The 16208-nt window shown below is 36.8% G+C and overlaps 1 protein-coding gene across 1 annotated transcript; it reads left to right on the forward strand.

Moving 5' to 3' along the window:
• The first annotated feature begins 2419 nt into the window (after positions 1-2419).
• Positions 2420-14424, forward strand: LOC117343992 (kelch-like protein 20). The gene is made up of 3 exons (XM_033906586.1): positions 2420-2576; positions 10635-10797; positions 12550-14424. Exons 2-3 carry the CDS (start codon positions 10646-10648, stop codon positions 14234-14236), a joined length of 1839 nt encoding a protein of 612 aa, XP_033762477.1. The 5' UTR covers positions 2420-2576; positions 10635-10645; the 3' UTR covers positions 14237-14424.
• Positions 14425-16208: the final 1784 nt, after the last annotated feature.

Here is a 16208-nt window from a genome sequence, read left to right on the forward strand (position 1 = left end):
TTGTGTGTCACTGTTTTCCCGTTGTCTAAATCACTCTTGTGTGTCACTGTTTTCCCGTTCTCTAAGTCACTCTTGTGTGTCACTGTTTTCCCGTTCTCTAAGTCACTATTAGGTGCCACTGTTTTCCCGTTCTCTAAGTCACCATTGTGTGTCACTGTTTTCCCGTTCTCTAAATCACTCTTGTGTGTCATTGTTTTCCCATTCTCTAAGTCACTATTAGATTTCACTTTTAGATTTCACTGTTTTACCGTTCTCTAAGTCACCATTGTGTGTCATTTTTTCCCGTTCTCTAAGTCACTATTATATTTCACTGTTTTCCCGTTCTTTAGGCATTCACCTGACGTATTTAAGTACATGTTCTGCATCTTGTGCCTCCAAATTTTGAAACTGCGATGTTGCCTCGATCGGAGTCATGAAACTTTGTTAAGAATCCTCTTCAGACTTGGTGACTGCCGTTAGCTCTGAGGCATCATAATTCTATACGACTCGTTTATATGAGAGTATGTAGGATAGGGGTATTCCACCCGAGGGGTCACAAAATGTGGTGTTCCAGAGGCTTGCAATTGCCGAGGGTTTTACCACATGTTGTGATCCCGAAAGAGTCTTTCTCGCTCATATCACTACCAAATTTCTGGCAGCAGTGTCACTTAGCCATCCATTTGCTTCATTTTCTTTTAATTTTTAATTTCCTCATTTGACGTTTATACTAAAAATACTTATGATATTCCGAAAGATCATACGCAATTTTGGCAAACTAAGTTTGCACACAAATGCCATTCCTTTTATGGTTAAGTGGTTAAAAGCAGCTGGCGGAGCGTTTTTATAGATTTTAAATTCAACGACAAACTTCATATTTCAATTAAATCATGCTATATTTTATATTGTTTTATGGTTAATGTGTTGCGTAATCGTATTTTTTGTTTTAACAATGGTTTGTTCATCGACTAATGACGGACCGTTTCTTTTAGAATAAACCATTAGACTTGCACAAGTTCTAGTAACTGAAGACTCGTACCTTCAATTTCAATGCATTAGATAAAATGCGTGTTAATTGAAATATAAGTATTGAATGTTTTGTTTTTGTCGATTTCATAGGGTGATGAATTGAGTTGCTCTTGAGACAAATGCAACACAAACTGCTTCGCAGTTCGTTCAATTTGTCTCAAGAGCAACTCAATTCATCACCCCATGAAATCGACCAAAGCCACATTTAATCATTCTTTAACGAGTCACAACTTCTCACGAAAACGTGTCATCAGCAACCTTTTGCATACAGGGGTTTCATTGTTTTTCGAGCTACTTATAGAAATATGTTTTGTTATATAAGCCCCTACCGGTTAGGACGGGTGACATACGCCTATGTACGTAACACCAACATTTGTCAGAGCTCTAGCGGGTTTGTCTCTAAAGGGATTTTGATCAAACTTCGCACAAAGATAAAATACCATACTATCTCGGACAAATTGGAGTTTCGGGGTTGTTTGGTCAATGTCAAGGTCACCGAAACCATATTTTAGAAAATCGGCTCCCTGGGGGATTCTGATCATACTTACAAAGGATCATAATATCTTGGACAACTCGAGTTTAAGAGTTGTTGTTTCGATGCCATGGTCACAGTTACTTTCGCTCTAGCATTGTCACTCCCTGAGGGATTTCGATGAAACTTCACACAATTACAAAGGACAATACTATTTGGCATGTTTAAGTTTCAGGACTGTTGGATCAAGTTCACCATTACTATTTTTAAATAGCAATTGTCATTGTGAAAATCATTTGGCCGGTAAGGGAGATGTGTAGCAATATCTGTATGTGCTTGTTTTAGTTATACAATGGATAATGCTTGTTATGATTAGTCTGTAGTTAATGACAATTGCATGATTCCAAGAGTAATATCTCTTTTTATAGATGCTTCCCGTACACACACGTTACATGTAAACTGATATATACATATGTATTTTTTGATATACAATGCTTACATTTGCCGACATTGTGGCTAGACTTTGAGGATACTGGCCCGTACGTTATAACACGTAATACACACTACTTCATCAGCAGTCCATGATGGTACGAGTACACTGTTAGCTAATCACATATACTTAGGTTGTTTTACATGTCTGTCTGTGCGGAGTATAAAGGATCTTCTCGTCTGTCTGGGGTCATATTGAGGAAGCTGCTAAATCTGAGAAAGACCCCCTCATGTGTTCCTTCCATGTGCCATTCATATACCAAACCCTCCCATAACGACCTCCCCGCCGCGCGTGTGAGCGTGACTGCCCGATGTCTTACATAGTTGTTGTATCACGTTACTGACACGAGTGACCATGCTTGTATGTACCCCTACTGCGCCCCAGTATGTAATAAAAGCATCTGTTTCAGAACAAGATACAAAATGCACATATCATAAATATATACACAAGATTGTTTGTGAACTTCCTGTGCCCCTTTCGGGGACCCCCATGTCGGCTACATGCTGTAGCCATATTCAGCATCCACGAAGAACTCGTCGACTAATGCAGACTTTACACATTATTGGATTGTCTTAGAGCACAAACGATTAACTGGCAAGGCTACGATAGGTAAGTTATCATTTTAATATTACAAATGTAGTTTGAAGATTAATGCATGCGTCGTACAGCTTTGTGATCGTGTGTATGTATTTACTGGCTTAGTTCTGTACGGCATGGGTATCATCCTAGTAAACAATAACACTTGCAACGTGGTAATGATTGATTAACGTGGTAATGACTGATTAACGTGGTAATGACTGATTAACGTGGTAATGATTGATTAACGTGGTAATGATTGGTTAACGTGGTAATGACTGATTAACGTGGTAATGATTGATTAACGTGGTAATGATTGATTAACGTGGTAATGATTGGTTAACGTGGTAATGACTGATTAACCTGGTAATGATTGATTAACGTGGTAATGGTTGATTAACGTGGTAATGGTTGATTAACGTGGTAATGATTGATTAACGTGGTCATGATTGATTAACGTGGTAATGGTTGATTAACGTGGTAATGATTGATTAACGTGGTAATGATTGATTAACGTGGTTATGGTTGATTAACGTGGTAATGACTGATTAACGTGTAATGATTGATTAACGTGGTAATGATTGATTAACGTGGTATTGATTGATTAACGTGGTAATGATTGATTAACGTGTAAGGATTGATTAACGTGGTCATGGTTGATTAACGTGGTAATGATTGATTAACGTGATCATGATTGATTAACGTGGTTATGATTGATTAACGTGGTAATGATTGATTAACGTGGTAATGATTGATTAACGTGGTAATGATTGATTAACGTGGTCATGATTGATTAACGTGGTGATCATTGATTAACGTGGTAATGATTGATTAACGTGGTAATGATTGATTAACGTGGTCATGGTTGATTAACGTGGTAATGATTGATTAACGTGGTCATGGTTGATTAACATGGTAATGATTGATTAATGTGGTAATGATTGATTAACGTGGTCATGATTGATTAACGTGGTAATGACTGATTAACGTGGTAATGATTGATTAACGTGGTAATGACTGATTAACGTGGTAATGGTTGATTAACGTGGTAATGGTTGATTAACGTGGTAATGATTGATTAACGTGGTAATGGTTGATTAACGTGGTAATAGTTGATTAACGTGGTAATGATTGATTAACGTGGTAATGGTTGATTAACGTGGTAATGATTGATTAACGTGGTCATGATTGATTAACGTGGTAATGGTTGATTAACGTGGTAATGGTTGATTAACGTGGTCATGATTGATTAACGTGGTAATGGTTGATTAACGTGGTCATGATTGATTAACGTGGTAATGATTGATTAACGTGGTCATGGTTGATTAACGTGGTAATGGTTGATTAACGTGGTCATGATTGATTAACGTGGTAATGGTTGATTAACGTGGTAATGATTGATTAACGTGGTAATGGTTGATTAACGTGGTCATGATTGATTAACGTGGTAATGATTGATTAACGTGGTAATGATTGATTAACGTGGTCATGGTTGATTAACGTGGTAATGGTTGATTAACGTGGTAATGGTTGATTAACGTGGTAATGATTGATTAACGTGGTCATGATTGATTAACGTGGTAATGGTTGATTAACGTGGTCATGATTGATTAACGTGGTGATCATTGATTAACGTGGTAATGACTGATTAACGTGGTGATCATTGATTAACGTGGTCATGATTGATTAACGTGGTTATGGTTGATTAACGTGGTCATGATTGATTAACGTGGTAATGACTGATTAACGTGGTAATGATTGATTAACGTGGTCATGATTGATTAACGTGGTCATGGTTGATTAACGTGGTAATGATTGATTAACGTGGTCATGGTTGATTAACGTGGTAATGATTGATTAACGTGGTAATGATTGATTAACGTGGTAATGGTTGATTAACGTGGTAATGGTTGATTAACGTGGTAATGATTGATTAACGTGGTAATGATTGATTAACGTGGTAATGGTTGATTAACGTGGTAATGGTTGATTAACGTGGTCATGATTGATTAACGTGGTAATGATTGATTAACGTGGTAATGGTTGATTAACGTGGTAATGATTGATTAACGTGGTAATGATTGATTAACGTGGTAATGATTGATTAACGTGGTAATGGTTGATTAACGTGGTCATGGTTGATTAACGTGGTAATGATTGATTAACGTGGTAATGATTGATTAACGTGGTCATGGTTGATTAACGTGGTAATGATTGATTAACGTGGTAATGATTGATTAACGTGGTAATAATTGATTAACGTGGTAATGGTTGATTAACGTGGTCATGATTGATTAACGTGGTAATGACTGATTAACGTGGTCATGATTGATTAACGTGGTAATGGTTGATTAACGTGGTAATGATTGATTAACGTGGTAATGATTGATTAACGTGGTCATGGTTGATTAACGTGGTAATGGTTGATTAACGTGGTAATGATTGATTAACGTGGTCATGATTGATTAACGTGGTAATGATTGATTAACGTGGTAATGGTTGATTAACGTGGTCATGATTGATTAACGTGGTCATGATTGATTAACGTGGTAATGACTGATTAACGTGGTAATGGTTGATTAACGTGGTAATGATTGATTAACGTGGTAATGATTGATGATTGATTAACGTGGTAATGATTGATTAACGTGGTAATGATTGATTAACGTGGTAATGGTTGATTAACGTGGTAATGGTTGATTAACGTGGTCATGATTGATTAACGTGGTAATGACTGATTAACGTGGTAATGATTGATTAACGTGGTAATGATTGATTAACGTGGTCATGATTGATTAACGTGGTAATGACTGATTAACGTGGTAATGGTTGATTAACGTGGTAATGATTGATTAACGTGGTAATGATTGATGATTGATTAACGTGGTAATGATTGATTAACGTGGTAATGATTGATTAACGTGGTAATGGTTGATTAACGTGGTAATGGTTGATTAACGTGGTCATGGTTGATTAACGTGGTAATGATTGATTAACGTGGTAATGATTGATGATTGATTAACGTGGTAATGATTGATTAACGTGGTAATGATTGATTAACGTGGTAATGGTTGATTAACGTGGTAATGGTTGATTAACGTGGTAATGATTGATTAACGTGGTAATGGTTGATTAACGTGGTCATGGTTGATTAACGTGGTAATGATTGATTAACGTGGTAATGACTGATTAACGTGGTAATGATTGATTAACGTGGTAATGATTGATTAACGTGGTAATGATTGATTAACGTAGTCATGGTTGATTAACGTAGTCATGATTGATTAACGTGGTAATGATTGATTAACGTGGTCATGATTGATTAACGTGGTAATGATTGATTAACGTGGTAATGGTTGATTAACGTGGTAATGATTGATTAACATGGTCATGACTGATTAACGTGGTAATGACTGATTAACGTGGTAATGATTGATTAACGTGGTAATAATTGATTAACGTGGTCATGATTGATTAACGTGGTAATGGTTGATTAACGCGGCCATGATTGATTAACGTGGTAATGATTGATTAACGTGGTAATGGTTGATTAACGTGGCCATGATTGATTAACGTGGTCATGATTGATTAACGTGGTAATGGTTGATTAACGTGGCCATGATTGATTAACGTGGTAATGATTGATTAACGTGGTCATGATTGATTAACGTGGTAATGGTTGATTAACGTGGCCATGATTGATTAACGTGGTAATGATTGATTAACGTGGTAATGGTTGATTAACGTGGCCATGATTGATTAACGTGGTCATGATTGATTAACGTGGTAATGGTTGATTAACGTGGTAATGGTTGATTAACGTGGTAATGATTGATTAACGTGGTAATGGTTGATTAACGTGGTAATGATTGATTAACGTAGTCATGATTGATTAACGTGGTAATGACTGATTAACGTGGTAATGGTTGATTAACGTGGTAATGATTGATTAACGTGGTAATGACTGATTAACGTGGTAATGGTTGATTAACGTAGTCATGATTGATTAACGTAGTCATGATTGATTAACGTGGTAATGACTGATTAACGTGGTAATGGTTGATTAACGTGGTAATGACTGATTAACGTGGTAATGGTTGATTAACGTAGTCATGATTGATTAACGTAGTCATGATTGATTAACGTGGTAATGACTGATTAACGTGGTAATGGTTGATTAACGTGGTAATGGTTGATTAACGTGGTAATGATTGATTAACGTGGTAATGGTTGATTAACGTGGTAATGATTGATTAACGTAGTCATGATTGATTAACGTGGTAATGACTGATTAACGTGGTAATGGTTGATTAACGTGGTAATGATTGATTAACGTGGTAATGACTGATTAACGTGGTAATGGTTGATTAACGTAGTCATGATTGATTAACGTAGTCATGATTGATTAACGTGGTAATGACTGATTAACGTGGTAATGGTTGATTAACGTGGTAATGACTGATTAACGTGGTAATGGTTGATTAACGTAGTCATGATTGATTAACGTAGTCATGATTGATTAACGTGGTAATGACTGATTAACGTGGTAATGGTTGATTAACGTGGCCATGATTGATTAACGTGGTCATGATTGATTAACGTGGTAATGGTTGATTAACGTGGTAATGGTTGATTAACGTGGTAATGATTGATTAACGTGGTAATGGTTGATTAACGTGGTAATGATTGATTAACGTAGTCATGATTGATTAACGTGGTAATGACTGATTAACGTGGTAATGGTTGATTAACGTGGTAATGAATGATTAACGTGGTAATGACTGATTAACGTGGTAATGGTTGATTAACGTGGTAATGATTGATTAACGTAGTCATGATTGATTAACGTGGTAATGACTGATTAACGTGGTAATGGTTGATTAACGTGGTAATGATTGATTAACGTGGTAATGGTTGATTAACGTGGTAATGATTGATTAACGTAGTCATGATTGATTAACGTGGTAATGACTGATTAACGTGGTCATGATTGATTAACGTGGTAATGGTTGATTAACGTGGCCATGATTGATTAACGTGGTAATGATTGATTAACGTGGTAATGGTTGATTAACGTGGCCATGATTGATTAACGTGGTCATGATTGATTAACGTGGTAATGGTTGATTAACGTGGCCATGATTGATTAACGTGGTAATGATTGATTAACGTGGTCATGATTGATTAACGTGGTAATGGTTGATTAACGTGGCCATGATTGATTAACGTGGTAATGATTGATTAACGTGGTAATGGTTGATTAACGTGGCCATGATTGATTAACGTGGTCATGATTGATTAACGTGGTAATGGTTGATTAACGTGGTAATGGTTGATTAACGTGGTAATGATTGATTAACGTGGTAATGGTTGATTAACGTGGTAATGATTGATTAACGTAGTCATGATTGATTAACGTGGTAATGACTGATTAACGTGGTAATGGTTGATTAACGTGGTAATGATTGATTAACGTGGTAATGATTGATTAACGTGGTAATGATTGATTAACGTGGTAATGATTGATTAACGTGGTAATGGTTGATTAACGTAGTCATGATTGATTAACGTGGTAATGGTTGATTAACGTGGTAATGATTGATTAACGTGGTAATGATTGATTAACGTGGTAATGATTGATTAACGTGGTAATGATTGATTAACGTGGTAATGATTGATTAACGTGGTTATGGTTGATTAACGTGGTAATGATTGATTAACGTGGTCATGACTGATTAACGTGGTAATGGTTGATTAACGTGGTAATGGTTGATTAACGTGGTCATGATTGATTAACGTGGTCATGGTTGATTAACGTGGTAATGATTGATTAACGTGGTAATGATTGATTAACGTGGTAATGATTGATTAACGTGGTCATGGTTGATTAACGTGGTAATGATTGATTAACGTGGTAATGATTGATTAACGTGGTAATGATTGATTAACGTGGTAATGATTGATTAACGTGGTCATGGTTGATTAACGTGGTAATGATTGATTAACGTGGTCATGATTGATTAACGTGGTCATGATTGATTAACGTGGTCATGATTGATTAACGTGGTAATGATTGATTAACGTGGTAATGATTGATTAACGTGGTCATGGTTGATTAACGTGGCAATGATTGATTAACGTGGTAATGATTGATTAACGTGGTCATGGTTGATTAACGTGGTAATGATTGATTAACGTGGTCATGGTTGATTAACGTGGTCATGGTTGATTAACGTGGTAATGGTTGATTAACGTGGTAATGGTTGATTAACGTGGTAATGGTTGATTAACGTGGTCATGGTTGATTAACGTGGTAATGATTGATTAACGTGGTAATGATTGATTAACGTAGTCATGATTGGTTAACGTGGTAATGATTGATTAACGTGGTCATGGTTGATTAACGTGGTAATGATTGATTAACGTGGTAATGATTGATTAACGTGGTCATGGTTGATTAACGTGGTAATGATTGATTAACGTGGTAATGGTTGATTAACGTGGTAATGATTGATTAACGTTGTCATGGTTGATTAACGTGGTAATGGTTGATTAACGTGGTAATGATTGATTAACGTAGTAATGATTGATTAACGTGGTAATGATTGATTAACGTGGTCATGGTTGATTAACGTGATAATGATTGATTAACGTGGTAATGGTTGATTAACGTGGTAATGATTGATTAACGTGGTCATGATTGATTAACGTGGTAATGATTGATTAACGTGGTCATGGTTGATTAACGTGGTAATGATTGATTAACGTGGTAATGATTGATTAACGTGGTCATGGTTGATTAACGTTGTCATGGTTGATTAACGTGGTAATGATTGATTAACGTGGTCATGGTTGATTAACGTGGTAATGATTGATTAACGTGGTCATGATTGATTAACGTGGTCATGATTGATTAACGTGGTAATGATTGATTAACGTGGTAATGATTGATTAAAGTGGTAATGATTGATTAACGTTGTCATGGTTGATTAACGTGGTAATGATTGATTAACGTGGTCATGGTTGATTAACGTGGTAATGATTGATTAACGTGGTAATGATTGATTAACGTGGTCATGATTGATTAACGTGGTAATGATTGATTAACGTGGTAATGATTTATTAACGTGGTAATGATTGATTAACGTGGTCATGATTGATTAACGTGGTAATGATTGGTTAACGTGGTAATGATTGATTAGTTCATATAAATTTGTTGGATTCATTATATGCATTTAACCATGGGTGCTTAGCACGTTTATAAGTCCAAGACCGATCGTAGACTAAAATATAGAGAAAGGTCTGGAACTCCTCAGTCCGGCAAAAATGGGTCAATTTCATTCAAAGTGTCGTCAAAATTTTACCAGAAAATATTTTTCAATGGCGATAGTCTTAATTAAAAGTTAAGATAGTAATCTTTAACATGATACCTTGGAATCATACCTAAATAGTCTATTTCTTTCACACGCAGTTCCGAAACTCTGAAAAGTGATGAATTTTCTTTAGTCGGACACGATCGAGAACATTTTTTCAAACGAAAATGTCTATTCGCTACACAGAAAACGTGACGGTCTACAATTACAGGGTTTGATTTTAACAAATATGAGGTCAAAACAAATTTATTTACTTGTCTAACGCTTCATTCCATTTCTCCTTCCGTGCTCCCCATGGTTGTTTTCTTCATCGACAGGTATCAGTGTCAAGTCGACAGCCATCACCACCACCACCATCATCTTCATCATCGGTAGCCAGTCTGTGATATATCTGTGATATAAAGTACTATGGCCGACAGCGGCCGGTAAAAACATACTGCTACAAATTGTTTTTGTACCTAAATATTCTATATAATTGAGTACAAAAACACGTTTTCTAAAAACGTCCTGACAAATGATTATGTACAGAAAACATTTTCAAAACTGTCCGGGTTGTTCCCCAAACCTTAGTTTTAATGGAACCCTCCAAATCTGAGCTGTGCAATGTACATGTATCATCATGACCAGATATAGACCTAATAAGTAATGTTATGAAACAAAGTATCGATATAGCGAGACGCATTCGTAGTAAAGCCTTCCATGTACCTTTACATTTCAGAGTGAGATAGAATGGCGACACTGAGGGATCACCAGGAACTACTCCTCAAAGGACTGCATCAGTTTTACCGCCAGGGACAGCTATCTGACGTCACGCTGGTAGCAGAGGACCGGAAGTTCCCGTGTAATAGGAACGTTCTTGCTGCAACTAGTCCTTACTTTAGGTAACTTAAAATATTGAGATACAAGTATGGTGTGAAAAACATGTAAACTTTAATTTGCAAACTTATTAGGAAGGCTCGATTCGGTCGTAGCAGGCACTCAATTGTTGGAACATTTAAGAGGCGCAAGTTTAATCTAATTCGTTGTACACGTCCATCTAGCTGAATGCATTCGGCATACATGTACCTCGACAGATTCTCGTAATCTTCCGAGGTTTGCCGAGCGTTAGATAGAGGGTTCGGAATCGGTCGAAGTTTACCGAATGACCTGAAAGGCATCGGACGGATACACCATATATTGAAACGTATAAACATGTTTTTGTACTAATACCGACGAACATTTATGGCAACAAGCGTATAAGAAAAAGAGCAATAGGAAACTGTTTTTTTCTATCAAAACCGGTAATACAACTTCCAAATCAGACTGAAATTCGGATACATTTTGACTACAGCTTTTCAACCAAAACATACATGTAGGATGCCAGGGAATAGTACCTAGTAAATAGTACCATTGACATGGTTTGTTTTATCACTTAATTTGCCTTGGTGTTATCCAGTGATTTCGACTGTGTAATATTTGGTTTTAAATGTCACTAGAGTTATAAACTTTGAAATAAGCGTTTTCATTGACTATGCCAGTCAGAAAATGACGTTGCTTCATGGTTCGAAAATGGCGCAACAAAATGGCCGCCTCTGTTTGATTTCGTACTCAAAATTTTAAATTCAAAAATATGTTAATTTTCTGTGTTATGTAAGAAAAAGTAAAATTTGCTTTTATATCATATGGAATTTCATTAAATTAGAAGTTTGTTTCATAATATCTCCTATAAAATGAAAAGACATTACAGATCCTAGCTTTATACATTATCAGATAATAACGACGACTTGCTTAACTACATTCAGATTAAGATGTTTATAAGTGTCACGTATTGTTACATACATTATACATAAAATACATTGTTTCATTAAAACATTAAAATACCTCAACACCCAGCCATTATTGGTCTATGAGATACTAATATTGTATACATATAACATTTTCTTATGAGAATCAATTTGTTAAACTTTTGATAAAAGGTTCTGACATCGCTGATGCATTTACAACAATGATTTTGCGACATCGTTTTGTAAATTATCTTCTATCATAAGAAATATCAGCCTATCTTTACTATTTAAAAAGTTAAAGTTTTGTTTAATCGCTTTTACCTTATAGAAAATTTTAAGTCTACTACTATCAGAATTAAAATTACAGTCAATAAAAAAGTGAGTTTCACCCTCAACACAATTTGATGTACAATATTTCCTTTCTTGTAAGGGTATTTTAGGTCTGACGTATCTACCCGTTTCAATAGTTAATAGAACCACTTCTAAAGTTAGACAAAATTCTTCTATGATTTCTAACATTTTTAACATAGTAACTTGTACCAATTTCATTTTATATAGGCGGTACCTGTACGTAACCTATTTTAATTTTCCCCGTTATTGTCATTAAGAAGATCCTTTCTCCATTGTATCTTGTAATGTTCATCCAGAATACGATTAATACCACGAAGCTTTTTTATTGTTGAACGTTGACTATTTTTATAATTGACATATTTCTTTCTCCAGGAGTTCGCATTATGACATTTTTGTAGGGTTCCCCCCCCCCCCCCCCCCCCCCCCCCCACCCCACCCCACCCCACCCCCACCCCAAGGTAACATTGTAGCATTGTAGTTGATACACATTAATTAACAAACTCATTTGTTTGTTTTCAGAGCAATGTTTACAAGTCCAGTTAAGGAATCAGAACAGCAGACCATAACCCTATATGATGTCATACCGGAAGTTATCGCCGACATATTGGATTACATGTATTCGGGAGTGATCTTGGTCACTGACGATAATGTCCAGAACCTTTACATCGCGGCTAACCTTTTCCAGATGACGCCTCTCATTGATATATGCACAGATCACATGATAAGGGAGATAAGCCTATCTAATTGTCTGGATCTCTATAATTTTAGCTCCTACCACTATAACAAGAGATTAAAAGCATTATGTTGTACTTTCGTTACGGAAAACTTCACAGATATTTGTAAAATGGATAATTTCTGCTCGAGCATTGACGTGGAGTTTTTAGAATTTCTTATCTCGCGAGATGACATAGATATTGAACTCGAGGAAACTGTATATGAAGCCGTGATACATTGGGTGGAATTCGATATTGAGGTACGGAAAGATCATCTAGGAAGGCTGTTTAAACATGTCCGACTTCCGCTTTTAGAAAAGCATTATTATTTGACGAACGTAGCTCCGAATCCACTGCTATCATACGACACCTTCTGTAGGACAGTGTTGTCCTACTTCAATTCGTGTACAATGGATAACATTGACGGGATAAACGTCAGAGACATGGACGACGAGGAATACGAATTCCAGATGTCGGGAAAGCGAAGACTTGGAATGTTTTCCCGGAACTTGATCATCTTCAGCGGAGGAGCTTATGGTCCAACCGAACGCTCGTTCACAGCCCACGACCCTGAAACACGAAAGAATTACGCTGGAATAAAACCACATCCAACATTTGATTTCAAATTCAAACTTGATTATTCTCAGTTAATTACCGTGATGAGGAAATATGTATATTTCATGGGAGGAATATTTTACGAGAACTACCATTTCGAGGACGCAGGCGCTGCGCTAGACGCCGTGTTTTTATACGACCAGAAGTCGAGCTCGTGGGTTCCTCGTGCGAACATGTTATTCCCGAGATGTGCATTCTCAGCCGCCGTGGAAGGTACCAGGATTTACGTGACGGGGGGCAAACCTACCTTCCCTAAAGGGGACACTTTCGACAGCATGGAAGTGTACGATACCGAATTAAACAAATGGAGCGTACGTGAACCAATGCCGTTACGTTTGTATCACCATGCATCAGTTATCCACGATGGGGGACTTTTTGTTTTTGGTGGCCAAGATGTCATGGACGAAATGTTGGAATGCCTTTTCCGATATGATATTAGGAGCGGCCATTGGGCTATTGTGACTAGTTCGTTACCGAAACCCCGTGTAGAAGCATCTGCAATTGTGATAGGTGATAAAATTTACATTGTAGGGGGCTCTCATCAACACGAGAACGCACTTGCCGTCGACATCTACGATCCGGCGATCAATAAATGGAAACGAGGAGTCGACTTCCCTGACGAACGGAAATTCACCGCCGTCACAGCAATTGATGACGTCATTTATGTTTGTGGTGGAGTCAGAGTATTCGGCCGTCCAGGTAGACGATCAAGGCGTGTGGAAACAAAAGACTTGTATAAATATGACGTAGCTACGGAAACATGGACAAAACTTGTCAAAATGGTCCAGTTCGCTAATATAGGTACCTGTACAGCGGCCGTGGTCAATTACAAACATCTCAATGAAAGTGAATTCATAAGTACGACTGTTGAACAATAATTCCATATATTAACACCTGTTACATGATAAAACAGTTCTTTTTCACGAATGGGATTTCTGTTTACTATAAGTAGTATTGTTTATGCAAAGATTTGGATACATGTGTTGTATCTTACAACATAAAGATGGAAAATAAAACAATGAGCCAGAATGTGTGTGTCATGATCAGATTAAAGATAATTTATCGCGCGTGTTGATCTGCTGATCGAATGTGGCTCAAGTCATCAAAACAAAACGTCGTCCGCTGTATGAGGTATTTATCCGACTTTTATGACTAAATAATGTAAAATACCACATTTGTTCTCCGGCGGTACCTTCTATGACACGAAAACTTATTCGACATTGCCGTTATATATTACTACTGAGCATGGCGCAAGATGTAAAAGCTATATGCTGTTCCACATGTGTTATTGAGGTTATGTCATCACTGACTACTCATTAACCAGTGTTATTTCATCACTGACTACTCATTAACCGGTGTTACTTCATCACTGACTACTCATTAACCAGTGTTATTTCATCACTGGCTACTCCTTAACCGGTGTTATTTCATCACTGGCTACTCATTAACCGGTGTTATTTCATCACTGGCTACTCATTAACCGGTGTTATTTCATCACTGACTACTCATTAACCGGTGTTATTTCATCACTGGCTACTCATTAACCAGTGTTATTTCATCACTGACTACTCATTAACCAGTGTTATTTCATCACTGACCACTCATTAACCAGTGTTATTTCATCACTGGCTACTCATTAACCGGTGTTATTTCACCACTGACTACTCATTAACCGGTGTTATTTCATCACTGGCTACTCATTAACCGGTGTTATTTCATCACTGGCTACTCATTAACCGGTGTTATTTCATCACTGGATACTCATTAACCGGTGTTATTTCATCACTGACTACTCATTAACCGGTGTTATTTCATCACTGACTACTCATTAACCGGTGTTATTTCATCACTGGCTACTCATTAACCGGTGTTATTTCATCACTGGCTACTCATTAACCGGTGTTATTTCATCACTGACTACTCATTAACCGGTGTTATTTCATCACTGACTACTCATTAACCGATGTTATTTCATCACTGGCTACTCATTAACCGGTGTTATTTCATCACTGGCTACTCATTAACCGGTGTTATTTCATCACTGACTACTCATTAACCAGTGTTATTTCATCACTGGATACTCATTAACCGGTGTTATTTCATCACTGACTACTCATTAACCGGTGTTATTTCATCACTGGATACTCATTAACCGGTGTTATTTCATCACTGACTACTCATTAACCGGTGTTATTTCATCACTGACTACTCATTAACCAGTGTTAGTTCATCACTGACTACTCATTAACCGGTGTTATTTCATCACTGACTACTCATTAACCGGTGTTATTTCATCACTGACTACTCATTAACCGGTGTTATTTCATCACTGGCTACTCATTAACCAGTGTTATTTTATCACTGACTACTCATTAACCGGTGTTATTTCATCACTGACTACTCATTAACCGGTGTTATTTCATCACTGGCTACTCGTTAACCGGTGTTATTTCATCACTGACCACTCATTAACCAGTGTTATTTCATCACTGGCTACTAATTAACCGGTGTTATTTCATCACTGACTACTCATTAACCGGTGTTACTTCATCACAGACTACTCATTAACCAGTGTTATTTCATCACTGACTACTCATTAACCGGTGTTATTTCATCACTGGCTACTCATTAACTGGTGTTATTTCATCACTGGTTACTCATTAACCGGTGTTATTTCATCACTGACTACTCATTAACCGGTGTTATTTCATCACTGACTACTCATTAACCGGTGTTATTTCATCACTGACTACTCATTAACCGGTGTTATTTCATCACTGACTACTCATTAACCGGTGTTATTTCATCACTGACTACTCATTAACCGGTGTTATTTCATCACTGACTACT

Source organism: Pecten maximus, chromosome 15, assembly GCF_902652985.1.
Source record: "Pecten maximus chromosome 15, xPecMax1.1, whole genome shotgun sequence".
Classification (NCBI taxonomy): domain Eukaryota; kingdom Metazoa; phylum Mollusca; class Bivalvia; order Pectinida; family Pectinidae; genus Pecten; species Pecten maximus.

What these genes read in the sequence shown, in the direction of transcription:
- LOC117343992 (XM_033906586.1), top strand. Translation starts at nt 10,646, where the DNA reads ATGGCGACACTGAGGGATCACCAGGAACTACTCCTCAAAGGACTGCAT. An exon ending in GCAACTAGTCCTTACTTTAG is followed by an intron (nt 10,798 to 12,549) that starts GTAACTTAAAAT and finishes GTTTGTTTTCAG; the next exon opens with AGCAATGTTTACAAGTCCAG.